This window comes from Vigna angularis, chromosome 5 (genome assembly GCF_016808095.1).
Source record: "Vigna angularis cultivar LongXiaoDou No.4 chromosome 5, ASM1680809v1, whole genome shotgun sequence".
In the NCBI taxonomy this organism is placed as follows: domain Eukaryota; kingdom Viridiplantae; phylum Streptophyta; class Magnoliopsida; order Fabales; family Fabaceae; genus Vigna; species Vigna angularis.
The window spans coordinates 19,429,830-19,456,400 of NC_068974.1; the positions used below are offsets into that span (position 1 = coordinate 19,429,830).

The 26,571-nt window shown below is 42.2% G+C and overlaps 3 protein-coding genes across 8 annotated transcripts in view; all 3 read right to left on the bottom strand.

Annotated features, from left to right (window-relative positions):
- Positions 1-4,241: 4,241 nt before the first annotated feature.
- Positions 4,242-5,441, bottom strand: LOC108339241 (uncharacterized). The gene has a single exon (XM_017576381.1). It carries the CDS (start codon positions 5,439-5,441, stop codon positions 4,242-4,244), a length of 1,200 nt encoding a protein of 399 aa, XP_017431870.1.
- A 1,553-nt stretch (positions 5,442-6,994) lies between these two features.
- LOC128196669 (uncharacterized) lies at positions 6,995-7,885 on the bottom strand. The gene has a single exon (XM_052878166.1). It carries the CDS (start codon positions 7,883-7,885, stop codon positions 6,995-6,997), a length of 891 nt encoding a protein of 296 aa, XP_052734126.1.
- A 3,328-nt stretch (positions 7,886-11,213) lies between these two features.
- Positions 11,214-26,571, bottom strand: part of LOC108340358 (leucine carboxyl methyltransferase 1 homolog) — a 29,072-nt gene continuing 13,714 nt past the window's right edge. For 3 of the 6 annotated variants that reach the window (XM_052877508.1, XM_017577685.2, XM_017577686.2), the window contains 5 exons: positions 24,355-24,438; positions 22,434-22,498; positions 12,633-12,684; positions 11,790-11,828; positions 11,214-11,479 (listed from right to left, as the gene is read on the bottom strand). In XM_052877508.1, coding sequence (XP_052733468.1) covers positions 11,426-11,479; positions 11,790-11,828; positions 12,633-12,684; positions 22,434-22,498; positions 24,355-24,438 — 294 coding nt within the window. In that variant the 3' untranslated portion in view covers positions 11,214-11,425. The other 3 variants (XM_052877507.1, XR_008248799.1, XR_008248798.1) reach the window with 3 other exon arrangements.

Here is a 26,571-nt window from a genome sequence, read left to right on the forward strand (position 1 = left end):
GTTTCAGAGCAATGGCTTTTCTTAGGGATAGTAATAAATGTGCACTCAATTTAACCTATCTACCACTCACCCTGGACTTGTATTTATAGTTTTCGCTATGGGCTTGAGATTAGTGAGAAGTTAATCACGGCCCATGACAGCCCAATACCTTCTAAACTCTACTTACCTTAAACCAAGACGATTCTCATTAAGCCAAGATGATTAGCAGCATGGCCGGCCATTGTCACAGATCTAGTCATTGGGCGGCCGGCCTTGGGATGTGTTCATACCGTGTGACATGGGCGCCCGCCTCTGTCGTACTCAACCGTCCCTATTAGTCATTGGTGATGTAATCCCACGGGTTTCAAGTGTTAAAATGGGCGTCCGGGCCTATGACTTGGATGATGAAATGGGCGGACGGTAATATACCGCTTTGACGGTAATTGTTGAAATGGGCGTCCTTCCTTAGGGCGCCCGCCCCTCGCTGGTATACAAGCCCCCCAAGTCCTAGTTCACGTAGTGGACTTAGGATTTCAAGTGTGGCGTGGATTTGGGCTAGTAGTCCGCGTTTGGGCCGTGTCCTGTGGGCTTTTATAGTTGGACTTTAGGTGGGAAGCATACATGGTGCCCTCCTACTGGCGGAAGGGGAAGCGTCTTCGTATCTGGAGCATTGGTCGTGCCAAATCTGGACGGCGAGGATGCGTCCAACGGTTACTAAACTTCTCCTATAAATAGGGGATGGGACGTTGTCATTTTCACTTGCCTCCATCATTCAAGATTTCAAATTTCTTTTCCCTCAGGTAATAAATGGCCGTTATTTCTATCGAGTCAGGTTCTGAGTCTTCGGGCGGAGTCCGGGGAGGGGCGGCAAGGAGTGGCGACGATTCTCCAAGCTCGGTTTCTTCTCATTTTTTGGAGGAGGTTGTTGGGTCTTCTAGGGCGGATCCAGAAGTGCCAGTCATTATGGGCGATCAGATATTTCATGGCGTGCCCATGTTCTTGCTTAAGGGCGGCATCCGTGTAGACGGCTCTCCTTTCGAGCCGGACGGTCAAGGGGTGGTGGTGAGCGAAGGGGCTCCCTACGTTCCTAGCCTGTTTACTTCCGCCTATCCTTTTCGTCAAGATTTGGAGCGGAGGGTCGGTCGGACCCACATTGTCCGGGACGTAGAAGATTCCCGATTGATTCGGGCGGGAGTCAGTTTGAGAAATGAAAGGATTTATTATGGAAAGAGAGCAAGTCCGGATGACTTCTTCTATGTGTACTTGACCTTCTTCACCCATCTCCATCTTCGGGTGCCTTTTACCAAGTTCTAGATGGCCGTCCTTCGAGAGGTCAATGTGGCTCCCACCCAGCTGCATCCTAACTCCTAGGCGGCCGTTCAAGCATTTTTGGCCATGTGTTTAGCAGTGGGGGTTACTCCCACTATCCCAGTGTTTTTCCACTTTTTTGAAGTTCGGCCGGCCCCCAGCGGTGGATGGGTCTCCTTTACCTCAGTTAGGGAGAGGGCGTTGTTTCGTCCGTTCTCTGATTCTTTCAAGAACTTCAAGCAGTACTATTTCAAAATAATAATTGACGCAACCGGCCGCCATGAATTCCATGATGCTGATGGGAAACCGTTGTTCCCCTTTTACTGGACGAGAAATCCCCAGCGAATAAAGGCGATTTCTGTAGGGGCCTTAACAGCATCCGACTTAGAGGCCGTGCGTACCATCAATGCCCTTCCCCGCCGGATTTCCGCTCGATACTTGGTCGAATGCCTTAGTCTTGAGGATTGTAGACAAAAGGCGTTCGGTATGGTATTATTATATTGGGTCTTTTTTACCTTTAGTATACTAACGTTAACTTTTCTGAATTGTTTTGTTTCTTCTCAGAGCTCATGACGACTCCTATCCCCCGCCAATCCAACTTTATGGCCTCCCAGAAGAAAACTGGGGCGAGCTCGTCAACAGTCCGGCCGACGAGTGTTCCTACCATGGCGCGTTCGCCTCCTGCAGGACGTCCTTCCTCGGGCGGTCGCCTCCTGCCTGTGCGCCTAGCTCAGAAGGCAGGAGTCCCTCCAGTTGATCAGACCGGAGGTTCGGGCGTCAAGGCGTCGGGTCCCGACCCCCAGCCAGATTTGGCGGCCATCCACGTGGATCCGTCGTCTGAGGCTGCCACCGCCTCTGTTGCTCCCTTGATCCGTAAAAGAAAGGATCCTGCTGCTGAGGGACGCAAAGACAAGGAGGGCTCCTCGTCTCGATCCGCATCAAAGAAGGCCCGCAAGGGCAAAGACAAAGAGAAAGATCGGGAGAGGGTCCCGACCGTTCCCTTGCCGAGCGGCATCTTCAGTCCGGCGTTCAGCATGAGCGATCGAGCTAAGTTCCATATGAGCTCCTCCCAACGGGCGCTCATCGAGCCTCTCACTAAATTGGAGCTGACGAATGCCATGTTGGAGATGTCCACCCGGACGTCCGCCTTGGCGTGGTATTTGAAGGAGTTTGCCGATCGTCCGGGATTGGCAGAGGTTCAGGCCGCACTGGACGCGGAGAAGAAGAATTCGGCCTCCCTCCAGCTGACAATGGAGCAGATGCTCCTAACTCGGGACGATTATGACCAAAAGATTGAGCAGCTGGAGGCCGATCTTGAGAAGTCCAAGAGGGAGGCCGCTGAAGGTCTGGCAGCCGCCCGGGAAGAGCAAGAACGTCTGGCCGAGGAAGGACGCCAGCTGAAGGCGGAGGTTACCCGCCTGAGGGATGCCGAGGCCGAGCGCGTTAAGGCAAATGAGGCCCTCACCCTGGATGTTGCCAAAGCCAAAGAGAAGATTACTGCGTTGGAGTCAACGATCGTGTTTGAACACGAGGAAGGCTTTAACAAAGCCCTTCGCCAGGTGTCTCTTTTGGTAGAACACTCTTTTTCACCAACTTGGTTTTATGGGCGGACGCCGCTTTTGTTCATGGCCCAACCAAGTCGAGAGTTGTTCTTGGTAGAACACTCTTTTTCACCAACTTGGTTTTATGGGCGGACGCCTCTTTTGTTCATGGCCCAACCAAGTCGAGAGTTGTTCTTGGTAGAACACTCTTTTTCACCAACTTGGTTTTATGGGCGGACGCCGCTTTTGTTCATGGCCCAACCAAGTCGAGAGTTGTTCTTGGTAGAACACTCTTTTTCACCAACTTGGTTTTATGCGGACGCCGCTTTTGTTCATGGCCCAACCAAGTTGAGAGTTGTTCTTGGTAGAACACTCTTTTTCACCAACTTGGTCTTTATGGGGCGGACGGTAGTTATATGGCCAAGTTGAGAGTGGTTCCCGGTGGAAGACTCTTCGCCAACTTGGTCTTGATGGGATGAAGCTACATTTGTGTGAGAAAAGAAGCATCCTGTCATTTATTCATTGGAAATAACAGTACATGACATCAAATCATGAAAATTAACTAAAATAAAATTTTAGATGTGTGGCATTCCACGTATTAAGGATGGGACGTCCGTCCGGTCGTTGTAGTCTGTACGCCCCGTTTCCTAGTGCTTCCATTATTCGGAACGACCCCTCCCATATGGCAGCCAATTTTCCATGTGCTGGGATTCGGCGGGCGTCACCAGCTTTTCTCCATACCAGATCCCCCTCCTGGAAGCTCCTTGGCCGGACTTTGGAGTTGTATTTTCTTTCAACCATGCGCTTACATGCTTCGGCCCTCAAAGCCGCTCGGTCTCGCCGTTCGTCTAGGGAATCTAACTCAATCCTCAGCTCTTGCTCGTTTAGCTGTAGGTCTTGAACCTGTCGCCTCAATGACGGTTCTCCCAGTTCGACTTGTAACATGGCATCAGTACCATAGGCTAGGTAGAAGGGAGTTTCCCCGGTGGTTCCGTGAGGCGTGCACCGATATGCCCATAGGACTTCGGGTAGCTCGTCAACCCACGCCCCCTTCCTCTCTCCTAACCGTCGCTTCAACTCCGCGACCACGGTCTTATTCATTGCTTCTGCTTGCCCATTCGTCTGAGGGTGTTCGACCGAGCTGGTGACATGCTTGATCCCCAGCCTTTTAAAAAATTCAGCGAGTTTTTTGTCAATGAACTGTCGGCCGTTATCCGTGATGACAGAGCGAGGGAGGCCGAAGCGGCATATCAACTTCCAGCAAAACTTCTGGACTTGGGCGGCCGTGATGGTTGCCAGGGGCTCGGCTTCTACCCACTTGGTGAAATAATCCACCGCCACCAGGAGGAACTTCTTCTGGGCTCGCCCCACGGAGAACGGTCCTACGATGTCCATACCCCATTGGGCGAACGGTCAGGGGGATGTGATTGAATGCAGGACGTGAGGGGGTAAGTGGGTGTTGTTAGCGTGCGCTTGACAACTGATGCATTTTTGGACGAACGCCTTTGTATCTGCCTCCATGGTTGGCCAATAATATCCGGCTCTGAGTAACCGGGCATTTAACGTCCGCCAACCTGTATGGAGACCACAAATGCCATTGTGAAGCTCGTCCATAACGTAATGCGTCTCCGCCTCCCCCAAGCACTTGAGGAGGGGGGAGGAAAATCCTCTCCGGTATAAGTCGTCCCCCACCATGAGGTAACGAGCGACCTTCTTGGCATCGCTTGGTCCTACCGTCCGTCCCTCGTCCTGGCGGGTCATGATTTCTTTAATTTCTGTCCGCCAATCTTTCCCCCCGTCGGACACTACCGAACACTCCACTGAAGGTTGGAGTAGAACTTGCCGCACGACAGTGGTCAACTGTCCTATTTCTCTTCCCGAACTAAGCTTGGATAGTAGGTCGGCCCTTGTGTTTTGTTCCCTGGGGATGTGCTGTATGGCGACCTTATCGAACGTTCTTGTTAGCTCCGTTGCTCGCTGGAAGTATCGTAGCAGTCGCTCCTCCCGGACTTGGAAGGTGCCATTCATTTGGCCGACCACCAGTTCCGAATCTGTGCGGCAGGTAATCCTTTTTGCCCCCATGTCCTTTGCAAGTTCAAGGCCGGCCACCAGGGCTTCAAGTTCCAGTAAGAATCCGTTAGGGCCTTCCAGGACGATGCCGGCCCCGCTGACCGTCCTGCCGGACGCTCCATCGACGTATAGGCTCCACTCGTCTTGACCGGAGGAGGGTAGCTCGGTCGCAAAATCTGCTAAGTGTTGGCCTTTGACCGACCCTCTAGGCTCGTAACGCAAGCCGAACTCTGACAGCTCCACCGCCCACGCCACCATTCGTCCGGCTAAATCCGGCTTTCTTATGATTTTGGATATAGGGAAGTTGGTTCTGACGACCACTTGATGGCTTTGGAAGTAAGGGCGGAGTCTTCGGGACGCGTTCAACAAGGCCAACGCCACCTTCTCTACCCGTTGGTATCGGGTTTCTACGTCCAGGAGCGTGCGGCTCACGAAATAAATTAGTCTCGGCTGAGGCCGTTCTTGCATCAACACGGCGCTAATGGCCGTCTCTGATACCCCCAGGAAAATGTGCAAATCCCCTCCCGGTACCGGGCGATTCATGACCGACGGGTTGACGAGGATGGTTTTGACATCTTGAAACGCTCGCTCACACTCGTCGTCCACACCGGGCCGGCCCCTTTCTTCAGTTTGCGCAAGATCGGTCTTACCCTTTCGGCCAGCCTTGGAATAAACCGCGACAGGGCGGTAAGGCGCCCGATAAGTCTTTGGACCTCCTTAAGGCTGGCCGGGCTTTGCATTTGCAGTATCGCCTCGCATTTGTCCGGATTGGCCTCGATTCCCCGGGATGTCAGCATGAAGCCAAGGAACTTTCCGGCGGCGACCCCAAATGTGCACTTGGCGGGGTTTAAACGGATGCCGAACTTCCTCACTTGGCGAAACACCTCTTCCAGGTCCCTGATGTGCGCCTCTTGATCCGAGGACCGGACGACCATGTCGTCCACATATACCTCCATACCCCGACCTATCTGCTCCCGGAAGATCCTGTCCATTAGGCGCTGGTATGTCGCCCCTGCGTTCTTCAGGCCGAACGGCATTACCTCGTAACAGAAGTTAGCCTTCTCTGTGATGAACGCCGTCTTTTCGACGTCCGGCCCGTACATGGGTATCTGGTTATACCCGGAGTATGCATCCAAGAAGCTTAATACTCGATGCCCAGAGGCGCCGTCCACTAGGGCGTCTATGCTGGGTAGGGGGTGGGAGTCTTTTGGGCAGGCTTTGTTCAAGTCGGTGTAGTCGGTGCACATGCGCCATTTTCCGCTGGCTTTCTTCACCATGACCACATTGGCTAACCACGTGGTATAAGTGACTTCCCGAACAAAGCCAGCTTCTCTTAATTTCCCCACCTCCTCCTCCACGGCCCTTTGCTTTTCTTCGCCCACCCTGCGGTTTTTCTGGGCAACCGGACGGGCGTCTTTAAAGAGCGAGAGCTTATGACACATTATCGCGGGATGAATCCCCGGCATATTGGCCGCCGTCCACGCAAATAGGTCCCGGTTCTTCCATAGGAGCGCCCTTAACTCCTTTTCCATCCCAGGGTTGAGCTCCCTGGCGATGCGGGTAGTCTGAGTGGGTTCCCTCCCTATCAAGATAGGTTGGGTTTCTCCCATAGGTTTTAGGCGGTCCTCGGTATTCGTTCTTGGGTCGAGGTCAGCCATGGCCACCTCAGAGCCGACCGCCCGCCTCTTCATCGGCCGGGTATGCAACTTCAAACCCGCCGCATAGCACTCCCGAGCCGTCTTCTGGTTCGCCCGGACCGTGCATATGGTTCCTTTCTCGGAGGGGTATTTCATGGTGAGGTGGGGTGTAGATACGATCGCTCCGAACGCGTTCAAGCACGGCCGTCCGAGCAAAGCATTGTATGAGGTGTTAGCCTCGACCAGCAGATATCGAACCCTCTTCTCCTCACTAGAACGTCCGGTTCCCAGCCTCGTCCTTAACTCCACGTATCCCCGAGTATCGACCCTCTCCCCTGCAAATCCCACGATCTGCACATCATAGGGGACCACGAGATCTTCTGAAATGTCCATCTGCAGGAAGGTCTTCCAATAGAGGATGTTGACCGAACTTCCTTGGTCCACCAAAACTTTGCTGACTCAGTATCGCGCTATTTCGGCGGTTATGACCATCGGGTCGTCCTGGTCAGGGTCGGGCGCATGGAAGTCTTCGTCCGAGAAAGTGATGTCCGGCATGGTGCGACGTGGTTGGTCAACCAAGTGTACTGACTGGAGGGCTCGTACGTGGCGCTTACGAGCGGAGGAGGACGACCCTCCTCCCGCAAGTCCTCCAGAAATGGTGTTGATGTGCCCCCGCAGGGGGCGTTCTCGACTTCGGCTGCGGCTTCGGCTAGGTCGTCGCTCTGAGCGAGGTCGCTCAGTCCCTGAATTCCTCGGCGTATCTGAACGGTAAGCCGATCGCTGGGCAGGCCGATCGACTGGTTTTGGTGGGCGCTCTCCACGGACGTATTTCTTGAGCTTTCCCGCCCGGATGAGCTCTTCTATCTTATCCTTGAGGGTCACGCACTCCTCGGTGGTGTGACCCATATTTTTGTGGTAAGCGCAGTGCTTGCTCCCGTCGGCATCTTTCGGAGTTGGGCGACCCGCGGGCTCTGGGATCAAATCTGCACTTAATGCCTCCCGGAGGATTTTCTCCCGTGGGGCGTTCAGGGGGGTGTACTGCTGGAAGCGGGGTCCTCTTCGCTGCTCTTTATGTTTAGGACCGGACGGTTTTCCTGCTGAGGAACTGGGCTTGCCACCGTCCGCCCTTTCTCCCCTTACCTCCTGGCTCTCCCTTTTGTACGAGAGCTTCATCTCCTCCACCCTTATTTCATCTGTCGCCCGCTCTCTCAGCTCTTCCATCGTCTTGGGTGCTTGTCTGCAGACGCTATCCTTGAACGGCCCCGGCTTGAGGGCCGGTAGGATGTAGTGGAGGGCGAGCTCTGGCGTCAGGCTCTTCACGCGCCGGACGGTCTTCTGATACCTATCCATGAACGCCCGCAGCGTTTCTTCCTTCCCCTACTTGAGGGTAACCAATTCGAAAACGGTCAAGTCTTGGGTACTATTGGCCGCGAATTGTTTAATGAACAGCTGTTTTAGTCCAGCGAAATTCTCTATGGAATTAGGAAGGAGGGTGTTGAACCATTCCAATGCCTCGTCCTCCAATGAGAGCGAGAACGCTCGGCACCAAATGGCATCATTGCCCGTTCGGAATGCCATTGCATTCGAGAACGTTTTGATGTGGGCCTCGGGGTCGGTCGTCCCATTATACATTTTGAATTGCGGAGACACAAATTGTTCCGAGATTTGGACATCCATTATGTTTTGGGTGAAGGGAAGTAGCAAAGTGGACGAGGGCTCCGATTTCACTACCATTCGTCCATCTTCGGCAGCGCTCTCCGCATGCATCGATTTAGCTTTGCTTCCCTCCGCCTCTGACCCGGTAGGCCTCCAAGTTCTATCACACTCGGTATCTTGAGGCGTACGTTCTTCCGCCGCCGCCTTTCCTTTATCCTTCGCTCGCTCCTCTCCTCCATCTACCCTTCCAACCTCCCGGGCTATCCGGGCTTCACAATCGGCCTTTCCCGCCGCCAACTCGCCCTCGTGACGTTGCTGCATCTCATCCATTTTTTGATGTAGGACTCTGATCATCTCCATAGGGTCGTCCATGCTCATGTTTCTCGTGGTCACCATTGGGTCTTTAAAATCACACGGCCCCACGGTGGGCGCTAAATGTTTCAGATGTGTAGGGCTGTGCTATTCCAAATCTCCCAATTCTCCTGCTACCGAGCTCCGATGGCTGATCTTCTCTTCAAGTCTTAGTTCCCTTCTTGATCCTGAGGGGTGGAGACCTGCAGAAGATTCTCTGATGCCAAAGTCAGTTTCAGAGCAATGGCTTTTCTTAGGGATAGTAATAAATGTGCATTCAATTTAACCTATCTACCACTCACCCTGAACTTGTATTTATAGTTTTCGCTATGGGCTTGGGATTAGTGAGAAGTTAATCACGGCCCATGACAGCCCAATAGCTTCTAAACTCTACTTACCTTAAACCAAGACGATTCTCATTAAGCCAAGATAATTAGCAGCATGGCCGGCCATTGTCACAGATCTAGTCATTGGGCGGCCGGCCTTGGGATGTGTTCATACCGTGTGACATGGGCACCCGTCTCTGTCGTACTCAATCGTCCCTATTAGTCATTGGTGATGTAATCCCACGGGTTTCAAGTGTTAAAATGGGCGTCCGGGCCTATGACGTAGATGATGAAATGGGCGGACGATAATATACCGCTTTGACGGTAATTGTTGAAATGGACGTCCTTCCTTAGGGCGCCCTCCCCTCGCTGGTACAGATGAATTTTTTTTTTCTCATACTTGAATCAATTTATTTAGCATAAGTCATCCCTTTATTGTATCAACATGGTATTATATGCATTATTGAAGAGAGTATTAGTTTCAATCATTCAAAATTTAAAAAAATTATCAATCATGCTTAATTGTGTCAATTTTTATAAAAATAAAAAATTCAAATGCATTTTACTTGATTGATACTTAATTCATCTTATTTTAATTCTTTATGTTTTTACAATTATAACAAAAATAGAAAATGAATATATTGCAGACAATATGATTATTTACATTAAAAAAATAAAAAATGAATTTTTTATTAACAATATAACTATTTATGTTGAAAAATGAATAATTCAAAATTTTAATTTTAATTCAACTGTAAAATTAATTTGACGAAACAAATGAGGACCAGAGAGATTTACCCCTCAAATATTCAAAATGACTATTTATCTTTTGAAAAAGTGACTTTCAAATTACATATTTCAGGAAAAAAAAAACAAGTTTTTCAAAATTTTCGGAATAAGATTTCTGAAATATGATTTCTTAGAACAGAATTTTCAGAACGCATGAAATATATCCGCAATGAGTTTTTTTTTTCTCATTTTTTCTCATTCTTTTTCCTGAAATGTTCTCCCACTCTTTTTCAGAAGCTGTGATGGCAACAGTAACGGCCACAGTTGTAGCAGTAGTGGTGTGATGCAATAATAAAGAATCTTTTAGTCTTTTTCTCTTATTGTACGGTTACAATTAGTAATTAGTAATTGTAAGAGAAGCAATAGGCGGACTTGAGTCCCACTAACGAAACTTATAGTTGTGTTCCTTATGAAAATGGATTTATGTTCACTAACGTGTGGATTTGAGAGATACTCTGTCAATAGATTTAAAAATAAGTGAATTTGACAGTAAAAATTTGTGAATATTTATAAATAATTTGATTAATGTGATAGATTAAAAAAATAATAAATTATTATTTATTATTATTAATGATTATAAATATTAAATATGGATGTATTATTTGATAAGATTATAATTAAATTATGATTTGCATTAAAGTATGTTGAAATCGATTCCAACTCTTTTTTTCATATCGATGAATTAATTGCAGCCTCAATGAAATTGAATCCAACTCTTTTATATGGATCATGAAATTGGTTCTACATTGCATGAGAATTAATTCTCTTCTATAGATCACTCTCTTTTTTTTATCTCCAACCAGAATTTGAAAATCATGGTTTTCTGAAGATGTAACCACACGAAATAACATTCCATTGAGAGTTGTTAATCATGAACCACATAACAAGGATATAATTATATTTTCATCTCTATTACCCTCAAATCAAATCTACTCATCTGAAGATCCGAAAATTCTTACATCCCATTAATCATCTCCTTATCTCACTCTCAAATCTGCCCTTATCTCACTCTCAAATCTGCCAAAATCATTTCTTCCTTATCCTTAATTACAGTGTCTCATCCCAAAGGAACACAGCATAAATCTAAATGTGTAAAATCGAGTATACGTGAGCTCATTTTCTCATAAATTTAAACTATTCTTATCATTCTTTTTACAAAGTCTTGTTTATAATATTAACATCCTTTTCTAATTAGAGCATATTCAATTATGGAAATCTCATAATCTTTAATAGCCAATCATATTTAGTACTTTAATTCATAATAATGAAAAATGTTTTTGAAGATTAAAAAACAAATTATGATTAAAAGTTAATAGATTATATGTAGCTAACCTTTGTTAATCTATTTTTATTCCACAGTTAATTTAAATGCAAAAGTCAATTTCCTCTCTTTTTATAATTGTACTATAAAAGTATTGATTGTTTTAATCAATCCAAACACAATAGTTTATCTTAAAAACAACTTTTCACTTGACATATTTAAACATTATATAACAGTAACTGATTATATCTATACTCATTATTATTATAAGCTTTAAAAAGTAATCTATATTCAATTAATAAAATAATCTCTTGGATAATATATATAATCATTGGGCTATTTTCTGATACAAAACAAGTTGCTGAGAACCTTTTTTACCAGACATCCCCAATTGAATGAGCTGGCACATGCTTCATGTATTAACAGTTACAAAACTTCCAACCACATGGCAATAGGGAAGACAAATATAATATAAATACATGCCATGAAGAGTGTCCTCGTGCCTCATCATGAAGGAAGCTCACTGCTGTCATTAACGAAACCAAAATCCCCAAAAAGACCCTGCATCATGGAAGAAAATCAGACAATAAATTCTTATCCACTATGGTCCCTCAAAACTTCCGTAATAAATCAAGAAATAGGAGACATGAAATAAATTTACTCTCACTCATCACATCATTATATATTAATATTAGGCCCCAAAGAAAAAATAAACTTTTTCCACATCATTTCATCATCATATTCTAAGATAGCCAGAAGATGCTACCCCACAAATAATCAGGTCTCTAAATTCAATCCGAGAAAAATGTTACAAAAAATAGCCTCTACCGATGTCGTACATATAGCCGAACAAAAATGATCAAGATCATACCATGCCGTCATTGATTGCATATGCCACACAGTAGTGCTCCTGAAAATCAACAGTACAGAAAAAAAATTCAGATAGTAGTGGAAGAAATAAACGAGGAACTCTTCACTTTTGATGACAAAGCATGTGTTGGTTGTGGGTCATGTCACCAATTGCTTGCATTAAACTTCTACCAGTGCCATAATATAGAAAATGATCAAAGTGTCCATATTATAACACCCCACCCCATAGTGAATTCAAAACTATATTCCAAATCAAGCAATTCAGAAATATTTCAAATTGTGTAATTCAAAGATATTTCAAAATTGATTAATTTGGAATTTACTTAATCTGTGCTATATTAAGATTACTCAATCCAAAACATAGTTCCAGATCACATAATCTGGAAATGTTCTGGATGGCCTAATCCAGAATACAGTTTTGAAAAAAAAAAATTCCAGATTTCTAGATCCGTAACCACTAAGACAATGATACAAGCTTTCATAAACAACAGAATGTCTTCTTGGATGGATTGTTCCGGAACATGTAATCTGGAAGGTCTTTGACATGTTCCGAAAGGAATGAGGTTTTCTATTTAGGTAATGGATAAGGATATTTTAGTATATGCACTTCAGCTATGGGTTGCCAGAAGAAACTTTAGGGGTGGAGGAAGAAACTATGGACAAGGTTTTTCTACTATGACCACTGATTCAATTGATTCCTAGATAAACACGAGGACACCCGCAGCTCACCCCCAATTCTAAAGAGAGAGCAAATCAACTCTGATCTAGTCCCGTCCTTCATAGCCCCAGAAAAATTTGTAAGACAGTTTTATAGAACCTAACAGCAGGAATAAAAAATGGTCACCTGCATCATGTACCACTCTTCAAATTCATCAAACAACTCCAGCCGTTCGATCCTAACAGTAAAGTATGAAAAATTAGTTTATTTTGACATTACTTACAAAAACAACAGGTTAGCAATCAGAGTAGAAAAAAAAACATAAGAGGATGGGGAATCAGGGAAAAACTGCCTTCTGTACAAAGATATACTTTAATACGTAATAGAAATCAAATAGTCCCATGATAAGATACTGGTGGAACATTATGGGGTTAAAATCTTAATGGGAATAAAAGGCCAGACAAAAGGCCTCCATAATAAAGAAGCCAAGAAATGGAAACCACTTAAAGTCATAATTCCTTTCCTCATGCTTCATCACCTTTTGCATTAGTTCACTCTGACATTTGAAGAACTAGTCGTGTTAAATCTAATTTAGGTTTACAGTATTTTGTTACTTTTATTGATAATTATTCCAAATACACTTGGCTGTTTTTAATGAAAAATCATTGAGTTATTTTTTTTATATTCAATTTTTTATAATGAAATTAAAACTCGGTTTGGGATTTCTATTTAAACTTTACGAAGTGATAATTGCCATGAATACCTTTCCCATTCTTTTAAACATTTTATGGCTTTCATGGCATTCTTCATCAAACTTCAAACTTCATGTGCTTATACATCTCAACAAAAAGGGGTGGTTGAGCCCAAGAATAGACATCATGTTGAAACAACTCGCACACTTTTTAATTCATGGTGAGGTTTCTCAACATTTTGGAGTGATGTTATTCTTACTACATGTTATCTTATTAACCGCATGTCATCTTCAATTTTAAATAACAAAATTCCTTATTCTATTTTATTTCCTCATGCACCTCCACATCCCTTACCTATTAAAGTGTTTGGGTCTACATGTTTTATTCATCATTTTAGTCCTGGTCTTGTTAAGTTATCTCCTAGACCACACACAAATGTGTTATTTTAGGATTTACTTGATCACAAAAAGGACATAAGTGTTTCTCTCCTTCTCTTAACTGCTATTTTATTTCCCCATATGTCACCTTCAATGTTTAAGGGCCCTTCTTCTTCTTCTAATGTGTCTCTGTCTACTACATTAACATTCCTGTTATCTGTGATCCTCTAATTGTGTCTAGTCCACCATCAGTTGCTACTTAGATGCTAATTGGGTAGGATCTTCTTCTGATAGAAGATCTACTTCCAGGTATTATCTCCATTGGTAGTAACTTGATCTCTTGGAAGAACAAGAAACAAAGTATTGTGGCAAAATCTAGTGTAGAAGCATAATATAGATCTATGGTCTCAGCCACTTGTGAACTTGTTTAGTTTAAACAATTTCTTAGAGAGTTACAATTTGGAAATGTCACTCAAATGACACTCAAATATAACCAAGATGAAATACTCTATTTGTTCATGTACGTAAAGAAAATCTTATTCAAATGTATAACTTTTATCGTTTTTATTTGTAATGATTTACAAATTTTAAGAGTGTTTTAATATACATCATTACTACATCAGTGTGAGATTTGTCAAAGAAAAGATATTTGTTTGAATCCACTGAAGATCTTGACTTCTCCCACTTCATTGTTCCAATTTGTATTGCCACCAACCACATACTTAAGAGTTTACATAAATAATGTTTTAGAAACTGGATTGGACCTTAAATTGGTCAAGCCCCCAATTCATGGACTGATTGGTTTGACTCTCATTCAGAGCAGTGATGGAAAAGAAATATATTACACATGGATGTAAAGTAGCAAAACAAAAGCCAAATAACAGTGTAATACAAAGTAAATTTAGAATATAAAGGATGCATCTCACGACATCAGTACTTTATTAGAATATTTAAGTATCTTAGATTACCTTTTAGAAGTCATTTCCATATTTCATTATATTTCCAGATTTATTTCCTTATTTAATTTTAGGCTTAATACCCTATTTTGTCCCCAGTTTCGTTCGAAAATGTCAAATTAGTCCATTTTTTAAAAAATGCGTCAATTACGTCCTCACTTGATAAAATTTGCATCAATTAAATCCATTCCGTTAAATCCGTACAAACGGCGTTAATTATCTTGATGCAAAATAATTAACGCTGTTTGTACGGATTTAACGGAAGGGATTTCATTGATGCAAATTTTATTAAGTGAGAACGTAATTGACGCATTTTTTAAAGGATGGACTAATTTGACATTTGCGAGCGAAACTGGGGACAAAATAGAGTATTAAGCCTTAATTTTATTAAGATCAGAAGTCATTTCCATATTCCACTATATTTCTAGATTTATTTCCTGATTTGATTTATTATGATTGGAAGTCTATAATTAGAATAAGTGTGAATGTATTGTATTTTAAATCAACATTATAAACGATAACAGAGACCAACAGTGTCATGCATTGCATGTAACTGACTCACCAAGTGGTCAGGGTATTTGTTGTTGTTTGCTGTCTCTAATCTCTCTTTTCTTTCTCACTCTAAATCCACATAATTTCAACGAGATATGCAATACCTTCACTAAGATTTGTTTCATCACTATTCTACCACCAAGTTCCCAAATATCAGGAGCTCCTCCCCGTTTCCATCATTAGTTCTTCCTGTTAGAACATTAGTCTTAGTAGTCAGCTTGGCCTTGAATTGGTAGTATGATCATTTGACCTCATTATCAACACTACAAGCTCCACTCTCATCCATCTTGGAGCTATGCAAACTTGCCGGAAATGTGTTATTTTTTCCTGAATAGACAGCAATGATCAGTGGCCACCATGGGCTGCAGTGACCAGATAGCTTGTGATAGTGGCAAGCAGTTTTCAGGTTTGAATTGTATGCCTTTTTTTTCAGTTTGTAGGAGATTTTTTTGGACATGCGTATGCTGGTCATGTACATCATCTCATTGACTTTTGCCTTACAGTACCAGTTTGGTCAGGCCCAGCCCCTATCTCCTCTGTTCACCACTTGTACATGGTTGGCTTCACTGGTGTGTTGTTTTGTTTAGTGATCAAATTTTTCTCTGTTTATCTATTGATGTATTATGGCAGTTTCTTACCACTTCTTACTTTGTCTCTAGTTTTTCAATGTTTTAACTGAGGGAGAAATTTTGAATGTTTGTTGAGCAATAAGGAGTCATACCAGTGGACTGGAGACTTCTCCAACCAATGATCACTCCAATTGTGATTGTTTTCCCACATGAATCGTACTAGTAGTAACTTATGTGGGCACTCACACCAGCCTTATCAAGTCCAAGAGATGTAGTCTTGCTCTTATGCTTGTTCCACACCCAGGTTTTTATCCTAGACCGTCTGCCCCCATTCCTAGTCTCAGATGCAGTCCAGCCACAACTTTAGTCCAAGATGCTACCACCTGTCATCATGTTACATTATTATTTTATTTTGTAGTGAATGTGTAGTCTTAAAAATGACAAGCTTAAAGCTTAGCGTGCTTTAATTTGAAGAGAAGTGTCACAATATCTAGAAAATAAATCATGACTTTTTTATTTTTTATTTTTTTGTACCTTATAACGTTTAGAGTATCTTTGATGATCATTATGAATGGTTTTCATATATCATTATATTTCCTTAATTGTTTCGTTATTTGATTGATATAATGATTTGCAAACATAAAATAAATGTTAAATCTGTACCACAATGTATCCCACCAATATAAATAAGAAATTTTATTTATTGGTGGTCTCTTTGATCTCTTATACCTCCTGTTTCTACCTAAGTTGCCATAATTTCATCAGAAAACTTATTAATGGCAGTAAAATCCTAATGTTAATTTTTTTCTTTGGTGCCTCCAGGCACACCCAACGATGTCATTTGTAAAAGAACCTTGAGAAAAGCACACCACAAAATCTAGTTGTTATTGTGGGAGAGTCCAAATCCTTATAATCCCGACACTAGAATATACTTCCATTGTGGGATTGCTGGCAAACACTGCAATGCTGACATCACCGCTGACATTACTTATTTGAAGCTAAGAGGCGTGATAGAAGGGTCCGATACAAAATTATATGAACCTAGAGAGAACCACAACACAACAAAAGCTAGTTGTTGTAGTTGGAAATTCCAAGTTGATAGGAACCACACCACATACACAATAGAATCCCATACTCAATCGCATCCCATATTCAAGAGGAGTGTTTGAAACACTCTGATAGAAACCAAACAATTACTGAATATCAAAGTTGTATTATTTAGAGTATTATGCAGTAAAAAGATGCTTGAGCGGAAAGCTCTACAGCCACAAGGAAAAAAGCCAGAGTCCTAGACTCCTCCAGAGGATTATTCTCCTCCTAACCAACTCAAAACCTCTCCACTCCGTATCCCCTTCACACTCTCTATTCTCTCTCCTATAACAGAATTGCCCTTCCCCTCCATTCCTGACACGTCATTCCCCTCTCTAACTAACTTCCCTTTCTTTTCCTAACCCCATTTTCTTTCTTCTCACGTAAACATTCCATATTTTGGGCCTTGCTCCCTCTATAATTGTTTCATGTTGATTAACAGGCCCATCCTTAGTAGGAGTCCTATCATTACTCCCTCCTGCAACAACAGCCTTGTCCTCAAGGCTAAAATAAGGAAATTGACTTCGCAATCGTCCCTCATCTTCCCAAGTTGCCTCCTCCTCTGTTCTCCCCTTCCATTTAACCAACAATTGTTTAGTAATAGTATCACCCTCAGGAATCTCCCTGGTTGCTAACACTGTCTCAGGTTCTTCTTGATCTTCCTCCTCAAGACTCAATTCTGTTGGTAAAGTGGGTTCTACTGCATGATTACCAATAGCCTTTTTTAATTGAGAAACATGAAAAACCGGGTGTACTTTTGCTGATTCCGGCAACTGCACCTTATAAGACACTTCTCCCTTTTTCTCCGCCACTACGAAAGGCCCATAATACCGAGGTGCCAGCTTCTGATTAATACGTCGAGCTATGGTTACTTGTCTATGGGGACGCAATTTAATAAACACCCACTCTCCGACCTCGAACTGCATGAATCTCCGCTTTTTGTCTGCAAATTTCTTCATTTGCTGCTGGGCTCGCAGCAGATGATATTTCAATTGTCGAATAGCTTCATCTCTATCAACCAAGTCAGCGGCTACAGCTTCCACACGTGTTTCGCCCTGTGTAAAACGCACTAAAGCAGGTGGTGTTCTCCCATACACAATTTCAAAAGGGGTTTTTCCTGTTGCTCCATGAAAAGTAGTATTATACCATAATTCTGCCCAAGGTACCCAATATGACCAGTTCTTGGGCTGTTCCGACACAAAACATCGTAAATAAGCTTCTAAACATCGATTTACCACTTCCGTTTGACCATCGGTCTCAGGATGATAAGAAGAACTCATTTTTAAAGTTGTTCCCTGTAATCGAAATAATTCCTGCCAAAAAAGACTCATGAACACAGGGTCTCGATCACTAACAATCGAATGCGGAAAGCCGTGAAGTCGTACAATCTCCTTAGCAAATAATTCAGCAATCTTCCTGGCAGTATAAGGATGTTTCAATAAAATAAAGTGGCCATATTTAGACAATCGATCCACCACTACAAATATAGCTTGAAACCCCTTCGATTTTGGTAAGCCCGTAATGAAGTCTAGGGAAATATCTTCCCAAATCCTATCTGGAATAGGCAGGGGCTGTAGTAATCCAGCTGGAGACGTTGCTTCATATTTCTGTCGTTGGCACACATCACATGCTTTAACAAACTCTTGAATCATCTTCTTCATTCCCGTCCAGTACAGATTTGCTGCGATACGTTTGTAGGTTCTTAAAAAACCCGAGTGACCCCCTACTGGTGAAGAATGAAACTCATTTAAGATAGTAGGAATTAAATCTGACTTAGCTGACAATACCAAGCGTCCTTTGTAAAATAATACTCCTCTTTGCAAACTGAAATCTGCAACAGATGCATCTTCCTGTTGTAACTTCTGCACCACTTGCTGTAAGAAAGGATCTACTTCCACTTCCTCTTGGATATGCTGTTCCTGCAACCATAATGGAAAAGACTGAATCTCCCTCAATTCACCCGCTTCGAACATTCTTGATAGTGAGTCAGCAGCTTTATTCTCTGGGCCCGGTTTGTAAATCACCTCAAACTGATATCCTAACAACTTTGCCAGCCAATTTTGTTGAGCTTCGGTGGTGATCTTTTGATGTAAGAGGTGTCTTAAACTCTTCTGATCTGAGTACACCTTAAAACTCCTTCCAATCAAGTATGGTCTCCAATGTTGGACCGCCAACACTAATGCCATTAATTCTTTCTCATAGGCTGACTTGTTAACATTAATCGGTGCCAAAGCTTTACTAAAATAAGCTATCGGTTGTCGGTCTTGCATCAATACTGCTCCTATCCCTGTCCCTGAAGCGTCACACTCAATTTCAAACGGTTTAGAAAAGTTAGGTAAAGCCAATAGGGGAGCTTGAGTCATCACCTTTTTTAATTCCTCAAAGGCCAATAATGCATTTGGACCCCAATGGAAACCATCCTTCTTCGTCAATTCAGTAAGGGGCCGAGCAATCTTACCATAACCCGCAATAAATTTTCGATAATACCCCGTTAATCCCAAAAAACCCCTCACACCTTTGACATTATGAGGTATGGGCCAATTTATCACACTTTTAATTTTTTCTGGGTCTACTGCAACTCCTTGCTCAGAAATTAGATGACCCAAGTATTCTACTTGCCGACTCCCCAAAACACACTTTTTTCTATTGACCATGAAAGATTGTTCACACAGCAGCTCAAAGACTCTCATTAAATGCTTCAAATGTTCATCCCATCCTTTACTGTAAACTAGTATATCGTCAAAGAATACTAGTACAAACTTCCTCAGATAGGGCTTAAAAATCTTATTCATAGTAGACTGGAAAGTCGCAGGGGCATTAGTCAAACCAAAGGGCATCACTAAAAATTCATAGTGACCCTCATGTGTCCTGAAAGCTGTTTTATGAACATCTTCCTCCGCCATGCGTATTTGATGATACCCAGATTTCAAGTCTAGTTTAGAAAAATAAGTAGCACCATATAACTCATCCAATAACTCCTCTACCACTGGAATTGGGTATTTGTCGGGAATTGTGACTTTATTCAGCTCCCTATAATCCACGCACATGCGCCATGAACCGTCTTTCTTCTTAACAAGAATTACCGGGCTAGAAAAAGCGCTAGAACTGGGTCTGATAATTCCTTGTTTCAACATCTCTCCAACCTGTTTTTCAATCTCCTCTTTATGATGATGTGGATACCGATATGGTCGCACACTCACGGCTTTTGCTTCTGGCTGCAATGTAATAACATGCACCACATTTCTATAAGGTGGCAGCCCCTGTGGCTCTTGGAATACAGTCGCATAACCCACTAAAATTTGTTGAATATCTTCAACTTGTGTCTTTGATAAGCTTTGCTTCGAAATGGACTTTTCTCCCAAACTATTCTCCTTCACCACACTCTGGAAAGATGTCATCAACGCTATATGTTGTCTGTGTTTTCTTAGTTTCTGACCTTGTAACTCTAGATATTTGTCCTGCCAAAAAAAACTTAGCGTCATCTCTTCCCAATCAAAAGTAACCTTTCCAAACCTTCGCAACCAAGAAACTCCCAAAATCATGTCCACGTCCCCCAATTCCAACACATATGGCTCTACCGTAGTAGAGAATTCTCCTAATTGGATGTCCAACTTCTCACATTTTCCCGCCGTAGACACCCTATGTCCATCTCCCAAACGTACACCAATCTGTTTTCTTTTGTCCACTTTCAACTCAAGAGCAGCCACTACAAGGGGAGAAATGAAATTGTGACTGGCCCCACTATCAATCAGCACTCCCAGGGTTACCCCATTGAGAAGACCCTCTATGCGCAAAGTTGTAGGGTTATTCCGACCACCCCATGGTACTTCAACTTCTGCGAACAGCCCCATAGACCCACACTCCAAGTTATGGTCATCTTCCTCTTCTTGCGTCTCGCTCGCGATCACCTCCCCTGCTTCATTTACTGTTTCGTCATCCGCTAACACCACCATTCGGAGTTGCCGCTCTGTGCATCGATGCAAGGGGTGATACTTTTCACCGCATCGAAAACAAAGCCCTTGAGCTTTCCTGTTCATCAATTCAGAGTACGGCAAATGTTTCGTACCGCGATTTCGGTCGGCGGTCGGAAAACGATCACCTGAAACGCGACTGCCTTGCGTAGTCGAGCGTGACTCATGAAGGCTGGAGCCCGCTGCCGATAATGGTTTATTTGATATGCTCTGGGTTGGGCCTAACCCAACGCCTAATTTCCCTAAATGTGGGCCTTGACCCGACCCGGATCCAGACTTCTCTCCTTGACCCGTACCCCAATCACGATTGCTTTTCCACCCTCGTAATCCTCCTCCACGCTGAAATCCCTCTCCCTGCACTTCTGCTTCCACGTCTCGAGCTAGGCGCATGGCTTGGAGACGATTCATCGGGTTGAAGGTGCGAACCCTCCGCCGAATCTCCGGTCGCAACCCTCCAAAAAAGTAACCCAGATATTGCTCCTCTGGTAAACGAGAAACTTGAGAGGAGATATATTCGAACTCCGCCAAATACTCATCTACGCTGCCCGTCTGCGACAAATCTTTCAATTCCTCGAAAGGATTACCGCTAGTACGACCACCATAACGACCGATCAACTCTCTTTTTAACTTGGTCCACGACAACCCCACTTCTGCTTCTTGTAGAAGATTAAACCAATGAATGGTTGCCCCTTCCATGCTTAGTTTTGCCAATCGGACCTTCACCTCTTCTGTAGAGCCGTGCACTTCAAAATATGTCTCTGCCCTGGTAATCCATCCCACAGGGTCAGTACCATCAAATGATGGCAATTCCACCTTCTTTGCTGCCATCCTGTACTCTGCCCCTGAATCCATATCTGAAAACGGAGATTCTCGACGCTCTCCAGCTTGCTCGTTACGCAGCTTAGTCAGCTCTTCCAACATTAGTTGGCGAAATTCCCCCAACGTCTCACGTACAGACACTTCCATTGCTAATAATCTTTCCTCCAATGCGTCGACTCGGTCAGACATTTTGGGTGGCATGGACAACAATGCTAGCTCTTCTCGGGTATCCGGCAGGTCGGACCAATGATAGAAACCAAACAATTACTGAATATCAAAGTTGTATTATTTAGAGTATTATGCAGTAAAAAGATGCTTGAGCGGAAAGCTCTACAGCCACAAGGAAAAAAGCCAGAGTCCTAGACTCCTCCAAAGGATTATTCTCCTCCTAACCAACTCAAAACCTCTCCACTCCGTATCCCCTTCACACTCTCTATTCTCTCTCCTATAACAGAATTGCCCTTCCCCTCCATTCCTGACACGTCATTCCCCTCTCTAACTAACTTCCCTTTCTTTTCCTAACCCCATTTTCTTTCTTCTCACGTAAACATTCCATATTTTGGGCCTTGCTCCCTCTATAATTGTTTCATGTTGATTAACAGGCCCATCCTTAGTAGGAGTCCTATCACACTCTTATAGGCTAAAATTTATTGGAAATTATAAAATCAGGAGGGTTACTCAATAAGTTGTGGGATCCACCAAATTTTGTAATTTCCAACATATTTCAATCATTGAGAGGGTTCAAAAGGATGTGTTAGAGAATGTATTCCTAGCATTGCTTTATATTTTAATGCTCACTGTATAAGATAGATAAATACGTATAAGCACATAAGTGAAAAGTCAATATCAAAAGGACCATGTATCAAGTACCAACTATTAGTTAGTTGCCTCTAGGAACAAAACACCAGCAAACACAGCTTTTGTAAATCTAATACACAGGCTCCCAGGTTCTATCATAGTACCTGCGTCTCTCCTGAGCATCAATAAAATCATTGTAAACTCTCAGCATGTCCCACGCAACAGATTTCTGACGCCCACACATAAAACAAACAGAAAGTATGTTATTATGTTAATCATATACTATAAATACAAATGAAGACCACATCATGTTATATAAAATTGAAAACAGCATCAATATTATTACTTGAAATGGAAAAAAAAGTGAAATATATGAACAGTAAGAATTCTGAAAATGTGCTTCTAATATGACCGTTTATGCAATCCATCACACCAAGAGAATAAAAATAGCAGCAAAGTGGCATCAAGTCCCCTGGGAGCCACTTGATCCCAGGATCAAATATCTGCTATGCCCATTTCTGCACTTCAGCCTACAATCCCTCTCCCAATCAAATCACAACCCTTGCAAGGAAAAAAATTGAATTCGGAGAACATATTTTGTTACGTATCCGAGTGGGAGACGTAATTAAATACGATCACAATAGGTAGAAAAGACAATGAACAAATGATAATGGATGAATGAATTTCTTTTATTGATAGTAATATCTGAATAAACAAAAGTAAACAATAATTGGGAACATAACCTCCTTTAATTACTTGGGAGCATAACCTCCCTCACATGACACATAGCCGCCAGTCAACAAAACTCAATAATCAAAAACATGCCCTAAACAATAGCATCTAGCTTTATTTATATTAAATATTTCCCCATAATATAATTCTATTTACTATAATTAACTTATACTGAATAATTTCCTAGGATATAATTCTATTTACTATAATTATCTTATACTGAATATTTCCCGAGGATATAATTTTATTTACTATAATTAACTTATAATTAACTTATAATTAACTTATAATTAACTTATAATTAACTTATAATTAACTTATAATTAACTTATAATTAACTTATAATTAACTTATAATTAACTTATAATTAACTTATAATTAACTTATAATTAACTTATAATTAACTTATACTAAATACTTCCCTAGGATATAGCTCTATTTACTATAATTAACTTATATTAAATATTTTCCTAGGATATGGCCTTATTTACTATAATTATTTCCCGTCCATCCTAACTGTTGTCCCAGTTAGGATAGTCTCATCAACCGATCAGCTCTAGCTCTTCACCACCTTCTGTTCGGCTTGCTTCCCCCTGTATCCTACCGTTCGGCTCCAACTCTTCACCACCTTCCACCGTTCGGCTTGCTTCCCCCTGCCTCCTACCGTTCGGCTCCAGCTCTTCACCGCCTTCCACTTGCTTCCCTTTTGCCTCCTACCATTCGGCTCCCCTGCCTTCTATCCTATCATCCAGTATCCTATCATATTCCCTAATAGAAGTGCAAATAATATGTCTATACTTCTCTGATAGTGTATATCATGTATAGGTCCTACTGTGAGTAGCATGGACAAGCAAGTAGCTTAGAGCTACTCCTTTGTTAGTTATAACAGCTGTTGAGTTACTTGCAACAGCAGTCAGTCTGTTAGACCAGAGCTCTACCCATGTACCTTACGGTAAACACAAATCAACGGCAATGAAATCATTGAGATTATTCTCTTTCCAAATTCTATAATCTTCTACTTTGCTTATTCACTAGAATTTTCTTAGCACAGGTAGAGGTCCTCCTAGTGCATACATTGTCGCTGAATTGAGAATTTCCAGCCTGAACAGCCCTCAACTATGATAAAAATTATAATTAATTTAAGATAACTAATAGCTACAATGACAATTTAATATCAATTACAAAGGATCTCTAAATGAGAATTTTCCATCCTATTTTGAAGAGATGCAAATTAATAACTGCCTCTAGTTTTGTCTACTGTGTTCTCAGGATATTCATGCCTAAATAACTCCCTTAAAATGTACAAGAAAGAAACACCAAATATATATTTTCTAACAAAACTTACAAATATACCTGCCATCCTTGGTCCAGAAATAATTTTTCCTTCGCATGTAAAGTTGGTGTATCATAAATACCCAACAGAGCACAACCTCGAGACTGATGCAAAACAGGAAAGACAAATTATATTATAATTTTATACACATCATATATATATATATATATATTCTATTTTATAACTACAGTTTCATACACATCAAAGATATTTTTAATTAATAGTTTTAGTTTAATACACATCAAAGGTATTTTTAATTAATAATCAAAAGTCATAATCTCAACCTAAGATCACAAAAAAATCTTAAATGAGCCAATAACAAAAAATCCTAAATGAGGGAGAAAATGCAGCATCAAATTTTAAATGTATTTAAACCTAGCAAGCTATCAAATCAAATACAAGTTTTTACTTAATCAAAAATGATGTCCATAAACGAAGACCAGTCGTGGTCCATAGGAAAATTTAGAGAAAACATAGGAACAAAAAATTAATAAAAGGAAGATTTCAGAAAGAAAAGTAAACAAAATAAATATGATAAGAAATTAGGAGAATATGAACTGTGAAGTTGGAATGAAGAACACAACAGATGGGGCTGAGGGGAGAGTACTGATTAGGAACATGAAATCTGTGATTTGTGGACAGAAACAAAGGATTAGAGATCAAGCTGTGATGCCTGAATAGACAAGAAGAGCAGAGACCTGCAATAGGTCACTGGGCAGCAACTAAAGCAGATTTTACATAGAAACATTAAACACTGTATTTTGAATCACAGCAGAAACCCTAGTGTTTCAGATGAAAAAATTCATGAAACTACCCCAAGATATTGCTGTTATTACCCCTACACAGGATAGCACATGATTTACCAAGAAGTTATCATCCTCAGTCAAAGAAGACAATCAGGACAAAATATGTGACGTGATTAAAAGTATGCATTGGTCTGTGAGACAGGATACTCGGATGATATTGTGCAATTGCTTATCCTGTTTTGAGTAAGACAACTAAGCCTCACACCAGGTTCAGAGGCGATCTCTTCACACAAATACTCTTTAGTAGTTGAATCTCATACATTGCAGACATAGCTCATCCGTCCAGGACTCCAGCATGGGATTTTTACATTTTCCAGTAAATTAAAAAATTTGCAAAAAGGGTTGGATTTTGAAATAAATTACAGGGTATGAGTAAAATGTGTTTTGAAACGATGACTCCTTTAAATGTCTTTTAAAATCATACAATTTAACCTCAAAAATTATTTCAAATCTACCTATACTCTGCAATTTATTGCAAATCTATCCATTTCAGTAATACTTTCGGAGAAAAAAAAACAGCACCAAAATTGTAAAACCGACACTCCAGCTTGCTACCACTAACTGCACCCTTATAAATACAAACGCAGCACAACAGCAATTAGAGGGGGGAAAGGTGAAAAGTACGTGCACCGTTAGATAGGAAAAGAATTCCACTTTTGGAATGAGACATATCCAGGTAGACTAAAATTAATCAATGTTAATGTAACATCCAACTATTTTTATTAATTAATTATTATATTTGTGTTTGTGTTAGGATCTAGGATGATAGGATAGATTGGGTTTAGGAGTTAAGGGTGTGGGGTGTCGGTTGTGTCGGTTGAAAAAAGGGGTAGCGGGTTAGAGCTGCTATAAATAGAGCTCTTGTAACTCTGTAAAGGGGATTGAATATACTTTGCGTAAAGTCAGGCATTTTAGCTTGTAGAGAGGGGTTATGCCCTCAGCCAGGGAGGTTATGCTCCCAACTCATTCTTGTAAAAAAGTTTCTTTTACTGTGAATAATACAGAAAACCCATTCTTTCTTTCTGTCTCCATCTTTTGATTGTGTTCTTGTTAGGTTCCAAACCGAGGAACCTAACAAATTGGTCCGACCCACCGGAGCGGAGTGGGGGTGAAGGATCAAGAAGTAATCAAGAAACTGCCGGATCCCATTTGGAGAGGGGTGTCGGATTATTGGGGAAAGGAGCGTGATGGAAGGAAGAGACAATTCTTGGGAAAGGAGGATCAGCGAACAGAAAAGGGAGCTAGCAGAATGGACAAAAAATATGCAAGAAATGCGGCAGGAAACTAGAGAACTCTTGCGAGTTCTTAGAGGAAGGGTGTGGACCCAGGAAAAGGGATTAGAAGGCAGTCCAGGGTCTGTAGGTGAAGATCAACATTCTGTTAACGAGAATCAGAGAAGGAGAAGGGAATGCTCGGAGGAGGAACTGGATG